Raw genomic sequence first — 12,910 nt, 5'->3', positions numbered from 1 at the left:
GGAAATTGTTATCAGCTCCTTGTTACGGAGGATGGACTGAAATAGCGGCATGCCTTTGTGCCGCCCATCTGTACATACATGGAGGCGTTTGTTTAGGCACATATATGTGATGAAACACCGAGCGTCGGTGAAGCTGCTGAGTGACAGGCCCTGGCCAGACAGGAAGATCTACAGGGAGAGGGTCAGGGGCAATATGAGGAGGGCAGGATTCTAGTCAACACTCAGTGGCATGCACTTCAGCTAATGAGAGAGGCAAAGGGTCAGCTTCTAACTACACAGCGATAATGGCCATCTCCCGAAACCATGGCAACAGCAGCCATCCTGCATGCCTTCCACCCCCGCAGCCTCGCCCCCTTGTTGCGCTAGTCATCTTCACCCCGCCAAAATGATTTTTTTTTTTTTTAATCGCGCTGGGGAAAATCAATGCACAGCTTTTTGTCAGCTAATGACGCCCAGGTTTTTGCATCTCTACCCGCACAGGTTGGAGACACGGCATAAAACGCAGCCCACACCTGAAAGCACATTAACTATCATTTTCTGCAGCCATTGTGAATGTAAAAAAAGGCGCCAAATTGCAGACAGTAACACCTTACCCAAGAAAGGAGTACTAATTTCAACTTGTGAAAGAGTGAGACAAAAGGGAGAGACCTGGACAGATATTGGAAAGAGAGAGAGAAAATGTGGCAAATGTAACAGTGGTGGAGTGGAATTTATAAAATGAAGCGTTGGGAGAATAAAAACGTCACATTTAAAACTGAGAAATACAGTTACCAAAGCAGTGAAGGTAGACGCCAGGTAATAATTCTAAGGAGAAAAAAAAAACCCACTGCAGTGGCCCCCCCGGTGGGAGATTCACACTACTACACTAATTCTGCACTATGCTGCTCTCTAAAACCCCCAGGGAGTACTCTGAATATGAGTGTGTGTGTGTCTTTGTGTGTATGTGTGTGTGTCTGTGCGTGCATTTGTGTGTGTGCATGTGAGAGAGAGAGAGAGAGAGAGAGAGCGAGCATTGGCTTGCTTGTGCTTGTTCATGTGCGTCTGCTGGATATGGCTTGAACTTCTGACAACATAATTACACACAGAGGCTGTGGATGAAGATGTAGCAAGAGTCAGTATACGTGAGAGTATGTGCTTAAGAAGCATGATGTAGTAGACCCTAACGCACTCTGCACACACACACACACACACACACACACACACACAGCTAGCGGAGAACAGGCAGAGCTCGTAGTGACACGTCAGCACCATGGACAGCGACTGGCCCATCAGAGTCCAATTAAAGCTGCTGTGACCAGTCAGCCAGTTAGCCAGACACAAGACTTTAGATGAGAATAGAGAGCCTTTCGTGTAATAGGGTGTAGGGAACACATAGTTTTAATAAGAAGTAGGAGGCAGCAGAGTTTTAATGAGGGATGTGGCAGTGCCGTGTGGTCCTTGATACACTGTCTGACCATTAAGATCTCTTATGAGTGAGCCCCTTGTAATTTGCACTAGTTACAGCTTCAAAGTAAGGCTTGGTTGAAGGATATAATCTCTGAGTGCAGTCCATTGTACTATGGCGTCATAGTTAGTTAATAAAAGTGTATTAAATTACCCACAGGTGGCGGTGGGTTAACTGCTGGGCCACCACTTGTTTCTGCAGCTTACTGGGAATGTAAAGCTCTAGAGGCCACTTAAAGATCTCTGTATGAATATGCAGAATCTGGAGTTAAGATTCTAACCTCATTCCAGCCTTTTTTCAAAAAAAAAAAAGGAAATAAATGCTGTTCATGAACATTTTGGTACTCATACATGGGCTTGGTCTCTTTTGAAAGCCAAGACTCTGACGTTTCTATCACAAAAGTCAGAACCACTCTGAGTGGTATTGTTCTTGAGTAATCAAACTTGAAGTGGTTGATTAGATTTTTTTTTTTTCCTTTTTTTTAAAAATGTGTCGGTTGGTCAGCAAGCAAGCCAACTGTGCGTTTCTTAACTGACTGAAAAATCCTCATCGTGCAACTCTATTTTCATATCTCAAGTCGGTAGTTGGACCGTAGAAAACAATGACCTGCACACAGAACAGACAGTCTTGGCTCGGTTTTCCGCTGTCTGCTGGCTACACTGGAACCCCTGAAAGACGGTCCAAAGAAACCAAGCCATCAGAGACAGCCAGTGGATTCGCAGTTTCTGAGATTTCCTACCACTTTATAGAACTACTCGTCCTAGTTATTGTTGGCCAGAGTCTCTTTAAATGAACATTCCTATGACAACATTTTCCAACTGTTTTTTTTTTTTTTTTACCCAATTCATAAAACAACAAATTTTAATGTACCACCTGTTTTGCAAATTAACAGAAAAATAAAACAGCCCGGTAACAACAATAATAGCTTGCATTCAGGCTCTAGTGCATTTTGCCAAACATGACCAATACAGACAGCACAAAAGAAGACAAAGTGAGTGCACAAACTTTAAGCATCTGGTTTGAATCCATGTGATGCCGGGATCAAAGAGTACAGCTTATACATTTCTATGAATCAGACTGTATTACCAGTACACATACAAGGACCTTGTCTTGGTGTTCAGTGCATAACAATAACAGTACACAAGCAAGTAGCTGTTAAGAATAAGAAAATTTGTATTTCAGATGTTGTCCACTTTGTGCATGGATGTGCAATTTGTTAGTGTGCAGTGTTTACAGTATAGAGTCGGAGAAACCTTACAAGGCTAATACTCCAGGGAATGTGCTGGAGACTTTATGTCAATGTGACGTGTCGTGTTGATGGAGCAGGAAAAGAGTCTGCAGGGCCCTGGGTGTTGTTGATGAAGCCTGTCACGGACCGGTTGCAGATACAACTGCCAATACAGTGTCTTGTAAAATAGGACATTCAGACATGGGCACTCATTTCCTGTCACAAAAGTGAACCATTAACATCATGTTGAGGAGACGGTGACAGTGTTATTTCCTCCCCACAGCACCACACCGTTCTTTAATATTCCATTTCTTGGACAGTGTATACTGTTAGCGTTTGTGACGTTTAATCCTCTTCTCTTCCTCCCCTTTGTTCTGTTTTTTTTTGGATAGGTTTCAATTTCTGCCATAATTAGTGTTCCTCACCCCCACCTTAAATAGCTACTTAGTGTTATACTGAAGCATTTATTGCACCATCAGAATTCATTCATATCATTGTTGTTGCTGCACTTAGGTTTTATTATAACTTTGGCAGCCCCTCTTTTTTCCTGTAATGTATTCATCCATATGGGAGCTTGTGTTTAATGTCCTATTGTAACCACCGTGTTTAACTTATTTTCTCTTGATGCTACAGTGTCACCAGTGAAACGCAAATATCAGTAACACCCTCTCTCTCTGTCATCTCTCCTCTGTCCCTCTTTCCAGATGCTCTCAAAGGAACCGTTGCGAGCGCGCAGACGAGCCATACCGCTTCGCCGCGTCTCTCAGCCAGTGTGTGAAGGCCACCGTGTACCCAGACAGCATTGCTGTGTCAGAGCCTAGCGTACTTGTAAGTCTGCGCGCAGCACACACCTACACACGGCACACAAAATACCTGCGATGTCGGCCGCCGCCGCGCACACTCGACAATGAAAAATCTGCTCCCATCTACATATTCCCTGCCCACGTAACAGAGGCAGAGCGTTTTAAACGATCCCACGTAGCAGTTCGCCTCGTCTTGATTGTGGCTGATGCATAAACATTAGATGGGAAGGTTCGTAAGAGCCTCGCGTGGGTGTTACAGCGTGCATATGCTCACTTGTTACAGAGCAGTCAATATGTGTGCCAAGACATGTTTGTGTGGGTGGGTGTGTAGGTGTTAAAGTTGTCCGAGTGCAGCTGAGCGCAGTACTGCTTTTCCACATGGACTCGGTGAAAACAGGCAGGGATCATGAGTGAACTTGGCTCTGACAGTTTCAGGTTCTGGTGGATGGCGTACATCTGACACTGGCTTTAAATACCCAGACTTCTGAAGGGTCATTTCATCCACTTTTTTTTTTCCAGACCATCCGAATGAATCTGCTTAGGTTTGAGGTAGTGTGTGACTCTACAAGATTGGAGTATATGGAGTATAATGTAAAGCTTCCTCCTGAGAGTGGTTTCCTTACAGATATGCAGACATGAGACAACTCTTTCCCCTTTCATCAGGACCGATTTCCGTAGAAACGTCTCCTCAAATTGCACAGCAAGAACCTGGCTTAATAAAGAGCATGTCAGTTTTCTGTGTATCTTAGTTCAGAATGACAACATCACACTTCAATTTCAATTTTATTTATATAGTGTCAATAACAATACAAACTGTCTGAAGATGCTTTAAAATAAAATGTAAAAACACCAGACATCAGCGTGTCAGTTGTGACTCACCCCGCACGTCGTGATGTGTCACACCCACGCTCGCACTCCCTTGTCCACCTTGTAAACAGAAAGTGTTTTTATTACAGGTCAGCAGTCGGTGCATACATGCGCTTCTTTTCCCACGTCAGTGGCAACAGGGTCATTCACAAAACCATTCACAAATTCACGCGGTTTTACACATTCCGCAGGGACGTACAGCTATCTCCATGGCAACCCTGCCTCTTCATGTGGGCACCGAGACAGAGAAAACAATCAAATTACCTTTACTAAAAATCTGCCGCCAATTAGGGTTGGTTGCTGCCAAGTTGCAAAAACACCCACCTCCACCATCATCAGGGAAGGCAGGAAAACAAAAAGAGCAAAAGCTTAACGCTCAGGGACAAGTTTATTTGCTGTCTCTGCGTTGTCGCTGTTTTTTTTTTTGTTTTTTTTGGTGTGTGTGTGTGTGTGCGTGTGAGAATGCGCACGCGAGCGAATTTTTGTTTATCTGTATATGTGTGTCTGAGAACGATGAGAGCTAATTAATGTGAGAGGTTACTCTACGGAATTCTGCGCTGAACAAAAGACATTGATTGCCGTGATTGCTGTAATCAAGGATCTCTGACACCTCTGAGCGAAGCAACACAAACACAGTGAAAGTAAAACAGGGCAAGGCAAGAGGTCCTCAGAAGAGGGAAAAAAAAAAAAGAAAAGAAATCATCCGTCCTCTCAATGAGGAGCAGAGTGAGCCGGTTAACGAGGGAGGAAGTGTAGTCAGCTACTGAGACAGTCAGCATCTCTTGAAAGACCTACAGTTAAGCTGCTCAGCTGCCTTGCCTGTCCCAGCAGCTCCGTGGTGTTTAGTGAGAGGCAGATAAAACAAAGAGAAACTTCAAACGATATGGCCCAAAAATAACGGCTAATGGAACAAGGCTGTGAAATGCCATGGTGATAATTATCCAGACTGCCTCTCTTGGCTGTAGAGCCAGATCACACACCCTGTGCAGAATACGTTTATTTATAGGGAGAGCAGCTGAACGTCCCTGCCCCAGTGTCACTGCTCTCCAGAGAATGACTTCAAACGCCTTCATGTGCATCTGCATATGCGTCGCATGTTGCATATGTACGACGGTCCACAGTGTGTTTTCAGTTTTTTTTTTCCCTGTATCTGTCACTCCCGGTGTATTCAAGAGATGGAGGGAGGAACAAATGTAATTTGCCAAGTGGCTGTTTTTCCAAATTCCTTCACGCAGCTCTGAAATGATACCTTCTACCGATGAACTGTAATTTCAGATTTAAATACAGCCTTATTCCCCTTATAATGCTAAGGCAGTGAAACAATTCTTGGCTAAGTGGACGGACAGCTTTGCCAACAGCAGCGTGTTCTTGCTTGGAGCTTATTATGCTGCCGCATTCAAGCCACGATTTCCTCCCAGACTGTCATGTCTCTTCCAAAAATGCAACTGTTGTGTTTGTTAGCCTCGTACAAAAGGATTCTTCTGTTTTTTTTTTTTTTTTTTATGCTAGTATGACGCATCACAGTCATCAGGTACTGTATGAAAGTTTGACTGTCTACGACCAGCTTTTTCACCCATAACACATGTCATGTGCCCCATGTGCAGCTGCTGGTGAAGGTGAGCGACGTTCCGGACCTTTCTGCAGGCATCACCTGCTCCTTTGGAAACCTGACGGAGGTGGAGGGGAAGGTCAACGGCAACCAGATACTCTGCGTGTCTCCGGCTGCCAAAGATGTCCCGCTCATCCCCACTGACCAAGGTAGATATAGCGAACAGACGCCGAGACACTCGCGTGCATTTACCGCAAGCCGGTGAGTGGTCTGCCTCCACTTTTCTGCATAGCCAACGCCACAGTGGCCCGGTCGCGCCGATTAGACGAGGCCCATCGTACCGGCGCCTTTGTAGGATTTCAATCTATGCTCATTTATGCTGAGCTAATTGCTCATCTGCAGACACATCAGACGCCGAAACATCTGTAGTGATCCAGCACCGGGGGCTGCCTATGTAACAGTCACCCGCTGGTACAGGATAGGCTGTCTTGTTGTGAAGTGTGCCGCATGTGCGACCTGCCCACATTAGATCTGACGGAGGAACAGACTGAGCCCCCCGGTCTGTGGTCGAACTGCAGTACACCAAATTACCGCCCTCAGATTTGACTAATAGGAGACGGTCTAACAGGCAGCTTCAGTCGGTCATTAGAGTCGATTAGAGGGAATCACAAGATAGATTACTGTCTTTGCATAGCTGAGGCACTGGCAGCTGGTCTGCTGTGTACTTCTGAGAGTGGCACCTGGTAAATATGCAACTGACAGTCATGTAATAAATAATAAATGCATTTATTTATAGTAACGGATTCTTTTTCAGCATAGACCAAGAGATCAAAGTGCCCCTTTTTCCTCATCTCAAAAATTCAAGGAGACATGAAGCTACAAACCCAAAGATATAATATATTTAATATATAATATATTATAATATATAAAATATAATATAATATATATATAATAATAATAATATATAATAATACATATACATATATATATACATATATATATACACACAAACACACATCATGATTTCACATTAACGCCTGTTGTTCGCCGGGCAAGATGGCTGCAGGGTGACAAAACTAAACACCTTGAATAATATATCATGTGCTGTGTGTTTTGGGGGTTTGGTAATCCTCCTCCCTGTGAGTAAATGACAGCCCTGTTTGCCCAGCAATCCCATGGGGAGTGACGGCATCAGGCACTAATATGAATGTTCTCCCCCAGGTAAATGTCAGCCTGTCCTCTCTGTAAGCCCTCCATCCATCCGTCCGTCCGTCCATCCGTCCGTCTAGCTGTCCATCTAGCTGTTTACACCTCCCTTTCCGCTCCACATTCATTCCCCTGCGGCCGCCCCTCGCGACCTCCCCGCTATCATCCTCCATCTCCCGTCCCCGTAGCAAGTATCCCTATCTGTTGCACATGGGCAGTGTTTGCGCAGTGGTGATGGCCAGGGATAGAAAGGAAGAGAGGAGAGGACAGGAAATGGGATCAGACGAACGACAAACATAGAAATTGAGGATTCTACTGTGGGGACGCTGGTTAAAGAAAATAGCTGTCACTACTTCCCACTAAGGGAAAGGAGCACAGAGGAGCTTTGTGTGGACAGGGCTTCTGCACCTCTTCGTCAGATCCTGCGAGACAAATGTGCAGTCGTACAAGTCTGCTGCGAGCCGGCTATAAAGCCTCGTGCGAAACAAACCCTGATTCCCAACAGGTGCTGCGGAGAGAACAGAGCACCCGAGGGTCAGTCAAGCCTCCTACACACTGAATGTCATCTGAAATCCAGGCTGCTCTTCACGTACACATATACGAAAACACACACACACACATTCATGGAGTCTGTATTCTCATGGGGAGGTTGTTTTTACAGAGCAAGGACTGTGTTCAGCAAAATGCAGGTAAACAAATTAAACGGTTCTGTATAAGATAGAAATTTGCACCTCATTTACACACAGTGTATAGTTTCACCAGCAGCGTTCCTTTATCTTGTATATAATCCTACAAAGGAAATGCTACACTTCGTTTCATTTCATTTTTCGCGTGTGCACTTTTTGCCATCGCAACTAGGAATCCACAGAAAACGAATGAGTATAAGACCGAATTAAGTCGCATTAAGTTTCAATAAATGTTGATTCAATGTTGATTTCTTGTCTCCTCTCTTTCAGACTGGTCAGGCGTCGAGTTGAGGCTCAATTCTAAGGAGACGGGTCAGATGCTTATTAGCACGGAGGTCAAGTTTTACAACTGCAGCGTCCACCAACTGTGAGTATCAATATCTGGATCCATTATTTCTCTCTTCATTTACAAAAACAGCCCCCAAAACTGACTGCCCGAAACCAGCGAATCAATGTTCTGGGAATTAGTTACAATTTGTCCTCAACCTTAGTCCGCCACGGTCCCCTAAAAATACCCCGTGTAAAAACTAATGTAATGTGATCACTGGCTGCTCTCTGTGCTCCCTAATAGGAAGTGTCTGCGTTGTTGCACTAACGAAGCCTTCTTGCTGCACAGCCCGCGCTGCAAAACACTCTGCCTTCTGCCTTCAGTGGGGATTTCATACCAATTTTCATGCCATGTCTGCCCCTGATTGAGTGATTTTGAAATGAATCCCTGGATTGGAGATCTCACTGTCTGCGCTGCCTTCTGCAATTGCTCGCTTCATTCCGTTGCGGCAGATTCTGTTTGTGTGAGATCCAAACTCCTGACTCGGAAGTATCGCTGAATGGAGAGCAGCGGCGCGAGGGTATCACGGCGGCAGGGGCAGGAGCGCGGGAATCGTGGCACGCCGTTTCATCCTTTGACTGTACCCCTGACGTTAAAACAAAAATGTTTTAGCCGTGATCTCATTTACCAGATAAAAGCTGGCAACACTGCTCCGCATTTCCCCCGCTTCGTGCGGCTGTCTGCTGTCTGAGTTGCACCGAACGAAATTGCCAGCTCTCACATCAGCCCGGTTAATCGGCGACGGCGAACATTCTTCTGCGAGATGCATGCGCTTGAAAAGGGCCAACGCCAACTCCTGCTATCTCTTCCTCTCCCGCTGCCACGCATGCTGTACGCCGAATTTGCCTGAAGGTGCATCAGCTTTATTCATCGGATTTAGTGCGCTTGCCAGAGATACCACCCATACTGTTGCGCCGATGAATATTTCACAATAAGCAAGTGTAACAAAAGCTTGTATCAGACAGAGAAAGGGAGAGGGGGAGCCAGCTGAGACCGAAATGCACTCTCTGAACAACTGTTCATGAATACATAGTGTAGTAAAGGCCATCACGATCAATTAAAAGTGAGTCGTGTCTCTGCTATGGCAACATCCAGAGAGTGTCATGTTCCTGTTTCCTTGTCCATTCTTGTATTTGCTCATCTCTCCGTCCTTTCATCAGTGCTGCTTCCAAAGCGAAGGACCTGAATACCGCTCAGCTGCCGGCGCTGCAGTACGCATCCCTGCAGTGACACCAACACACATACTTGCGTATTGTACATGCTAAAATGCTCACATGCAAACACGCACCTAACAGCTAGTAATTACATCAGCACTCCAACAATGCAGGGCTAATGGTAATTGCAGGATCAAGCTGTGCCAATGTCTTATTTGTCCTCATTACTCAACGCACCGCCACTCTCTCTTTCTCTCATCCTCCATCTGATTCGAGGACTAATATTCAGCCTCCTGTTCACACGTGACACGCGGCGTAAATGTATGGCGGTAGAAAATATATGCAGGGTGAACTTGGCCCCAGCAGCCATTAGGTACTGTGCCAACTGCAAGGGCACAACAACAGCAGGTGCCCACTTGGGATCTGAACTCATTTCCTATGTGGCACTTCCCCCACTTTTGGCAAACTCGCTGCCCCCTCGACTCTCTCACTCAGCGTGTGCACGTGTGTGTGTGTGTGTGTGTGTGTGTGTGTGTCTGTGTGTGTGTGTGTGTGTGTGTGTGCTCACTCGTGTCATCACGCAGGTGTCTGTCGTGCGTGAACAGTGCCTTCCGCTGCCACTGGTGCAAGTACCGCAACTTGTGCACCCACGACCCCTCCAGCTGTTCCTTCCAGGAGGGACGAGTCAACGCCTCTGAGGTCAGTGGAACACACACGCACGCGCAAACACACGGCGCGTGTAAGCCAACGTATATTTTTTCTGTCTTCCTCATGCAAATTCCCTCTCTCGGTTATTCTTTCTGCCAGCATCTTGCTCTGTGTGCAGCTCTGTGTCAGCCTCGGGGCACGTCTTCAGAAAGACAGCCATCTGAGCTCTTCTATTTCTGAAATGGCGCTGCTCGTTCGGGGCTCTTGTTCTCTGCAGTAGCAATTAACAGTCCATTATCCCTGGAGTTATTGAGCACAGCATGTCTTAACAATGATACCAGATCACTCTGACCATGTCAGTCATGTGAAGTAGAGACAAAGTGCTTGGAATTTTCCATGGCTGTGCGCGCGCACACACACACACACACACACACACACACACACAGGCCTTTCTAGATTTCTGTGTGGGGGGGTTTTGTTTGCTTCTCTAAACCCACTTGGGCTAAAGGATAAAGAACGGGGTTAGTAGCTGCTCATTTGGGTGAGAATCACATGTTCTTAATTAATAAAATCCGCTGCTTACTCAGCACCATACAAACTTTATTAGGGAGTGGATACAAGCACCAAATGATTTCAGGTTTGTGGTCTAAGAACACAGTTAAAGCTTCGGTCTTTAAAGGTGCTTTAAAGCCAGTTTTCTTTGACAGATTTAAACTAACTACTGATATAGTTTTTATTCTTTGAGTATTTGGTAGTTTCATTATTTCTCTCTTATATATAATATGATTGCATATTACGGCCACAGAGCTCACTTAAATTCTTAACTTGAACGCACTTATTGTATTTGTGACTTCTCATTATGTTTCATCGCTCCTCATTGATTTCTGTCATCCTGCCAGTGACCAAAACAGCCACATTTTGTTGTTCTGCCGAGCTGACACCGGTGTCTTCTCTGCCCTTGCGCTTTGTTCCCTCCAGGACTGTCCCCAGCTGGTGCGCTCTGAGGAGATTCTGATCCCTGCAGGGGAGGTGAAGCCTATAACCCTGAAGGCCAAGAACCTGCCACAGCCCCAGTCTGGCCAGCGCGGCTATGAATGTGTCCTCCACATCCAGGGGACCAGCTATCGAGTCACCGCCCTCCGCTTCAACAGCTCCAGCGTGCAGTGTCAGAACAGCTCGGTAGGTTGCCCAGACTTAGGGTACACGTTGTGAATGGAATAAACAGAAACAGAAAGCGGTTATATTAAAAAACGACCGTTAAACCACCCTGCAACATTGTTTGTATGTAACTGTTTGTGTATGTTTGTCATTTAGTCAGTAGGCATAAAGTGGATGGAACCTGGGTAATTACTCCAGACAGGCTTTCAGCATGACTTGTGCTGCAATATATTCCCAGGAACACAGACATTATACTCTTATTCTTTTGATTTGTCTCTCTCGAACACACACAACACACTCACACAATAAAAGCCAGGCTAGAATTTACGGCACAGAAGCCAGATAAGGACATCATCTGCAAAGGCCAGAAGAGTAGCTCAAGCTTCGGCCCCGCTTAGTCACGTCTCAGAAGTTGAAGTGATGTAAGTTTGTGGTAACACTGCTGCATCTGCGAAGTCTCGAGGGAACTAAAATTCCCGAACCCCCAATTGAAATCCTCCCCTCTTTTTGTCTCTCCCCCCACATTCACCTCCATCTCTTTCTCCCCCTCCCTCTTCCCCGTCATCCTCGGGCCTCCAGTATGTGTACGAGGGGATGAAAATCAGTGAGCTGCCAGTGGATTTCTCAGTGGTGTGGAACGGCAACTTCATTATTGATAACCCAGAGAACATTCAAGGTAAGGCCGAGGTGCGCTGTTGTCAACACGTGCTAGCAAACCGAATGAAGACGGAGAAATGCAACACCGTGCTGTCTTTTCCAAACACAACTCAAGACAGCTTATGTGTATTGATTCGTATTGTTATGTAAATTGCTTATATAAATAAAAGAGCTTCCTGTTTGTTCATTGGGCTGCTTCTTTTATCCCGACAGTGCACTTGTACAAGTGCGCAGCCCAGCGTGACAGCTGCGGCATGTGTCTGAAGGCGGAGAGGAAGTTCCAGTGCGGCTGGTGCAGCGGAGAGGGAAAGTGCACGCTGCGGCACCACTGCCCTCCCATCAACCCTTACACCACCCGCTGGCTCAACCTCTCCAGCAAGAACGTGAAGTGCACCAACCCACGCATCACTGAGGTCCGTACACATCATTATCCGTTTGTCACTCCTTCCCCCGGCCCACACCTGCCGGGCTCCAGTCAGTGTTTGATAATCAGCCACGGAGAACGTAGTGTCTTGTCACAATATTTTATAAGAGGCCGCTTGATAAGACGTTGCCATTCGCGACAGTGACAGTGCTATTAGGTAAAGACTTCTCGCTCGCCATGGCCACTAAAATAAATCAAAATGAGATTCTGTTCTGTTCTTTGAAACATTTATGCAAAAGATGAACTGATGGTTATCATTGAGTCACTGGTTGGACTCTTGTCAGTAAAATGACTGATTTGTATTGAGGGGCAGCTCTTCTGCCCTGCTCTGGTTCTGTCTGGACCGCGGAAGAACAAAAACAAACCTTCAGGAAGCTCCCCAAAGTGCTTACCCCGCACACTCTGTTTGCCTTTTATCTTGTCTTTTTCTTTCCGTAATTCGTTTTCTAATTAGGTTAAAGAATGTTGATTTGCTTAAGGGCAAAACAAAAAAAAAAATAAAAAAAATCACGTGTATAATCATTTACGTACTTGTGTGGACGATATGTGTTGTGCCTCCATTTGCATATTCATGGGAGAGTTCGTTTCACCTTCTGGACTCATCCAAGGGCGGTAGTGCACACACACACACACACACACACACACACACACAGGGCCTGAGATATTCAGTTTTAAAGGGCTGACTTTTTGACACTTGCCTTCCCTTTCTGCAGTATGCACAGATGCCTGCTCCTAGGTTTTAGATGTCTTTTGTCTGC

General features: G+C 45.8%; 1 protein-coding gene across 1 annotated transcript in view; it reads left to right on the top strand.

Annotated features, from left to right (window-relative positions):
* plxna2 (plexin A2) overlaps positions 1 to 12,910 on the top strand; it is a 157,883-nt gene that overhangs the window by 92,557 nt on the left and 52,416 nt on the right. The window contains exons 6-12 of the mRNA XM_047584622.1: positions 3,377 to 3,500; positions 5,947 to 6,100; positions 8,054 to 8,150; positions 9,850 to 9,964; positions 10,892 to 11,092; positions 11,651 to 11,747; positions 11,942 to 12,141. Coding sequence (XP_047440578.1) covers positions 3,377 to 3,500; positions 5,947 to 6,100; positions 8,054 to 8,150; positions 9,850 to 9,964; positions 10,892 to 11,092; positions 11,651 to 11,747; positions 11,942 to 12,141 — 988 coding nt within the window. The remainder of the gene's footprint in view (positions 1 to 3,376; positions 3,501 to 5,946; positions 6,101 to 8,053; positions 8,151 to 9,849; positions 9,965 to 10,891; positions 11,093 to 11,650; positions 11,748 to 11,941; positions 12,142 to 12,910) is intronic.

This window comes from Mugil cephalus, chromosome 1 (assembly GCF_022458985.1).
Source record: "Mugil cephalus isolate CIBA_MC_2020 chromosome 1, CIBA_Mcephalus_1.1, whole genome shotgun sequence".
NCBI lineage: Eukaryota > Metazoa > Chordata > Actinopteri > Mugiliformes > Mugilidae > Mugil > Mugil cephalus.
This window is presented reverse-complemented; position numbering and strand designations above follow the sequence as displayed.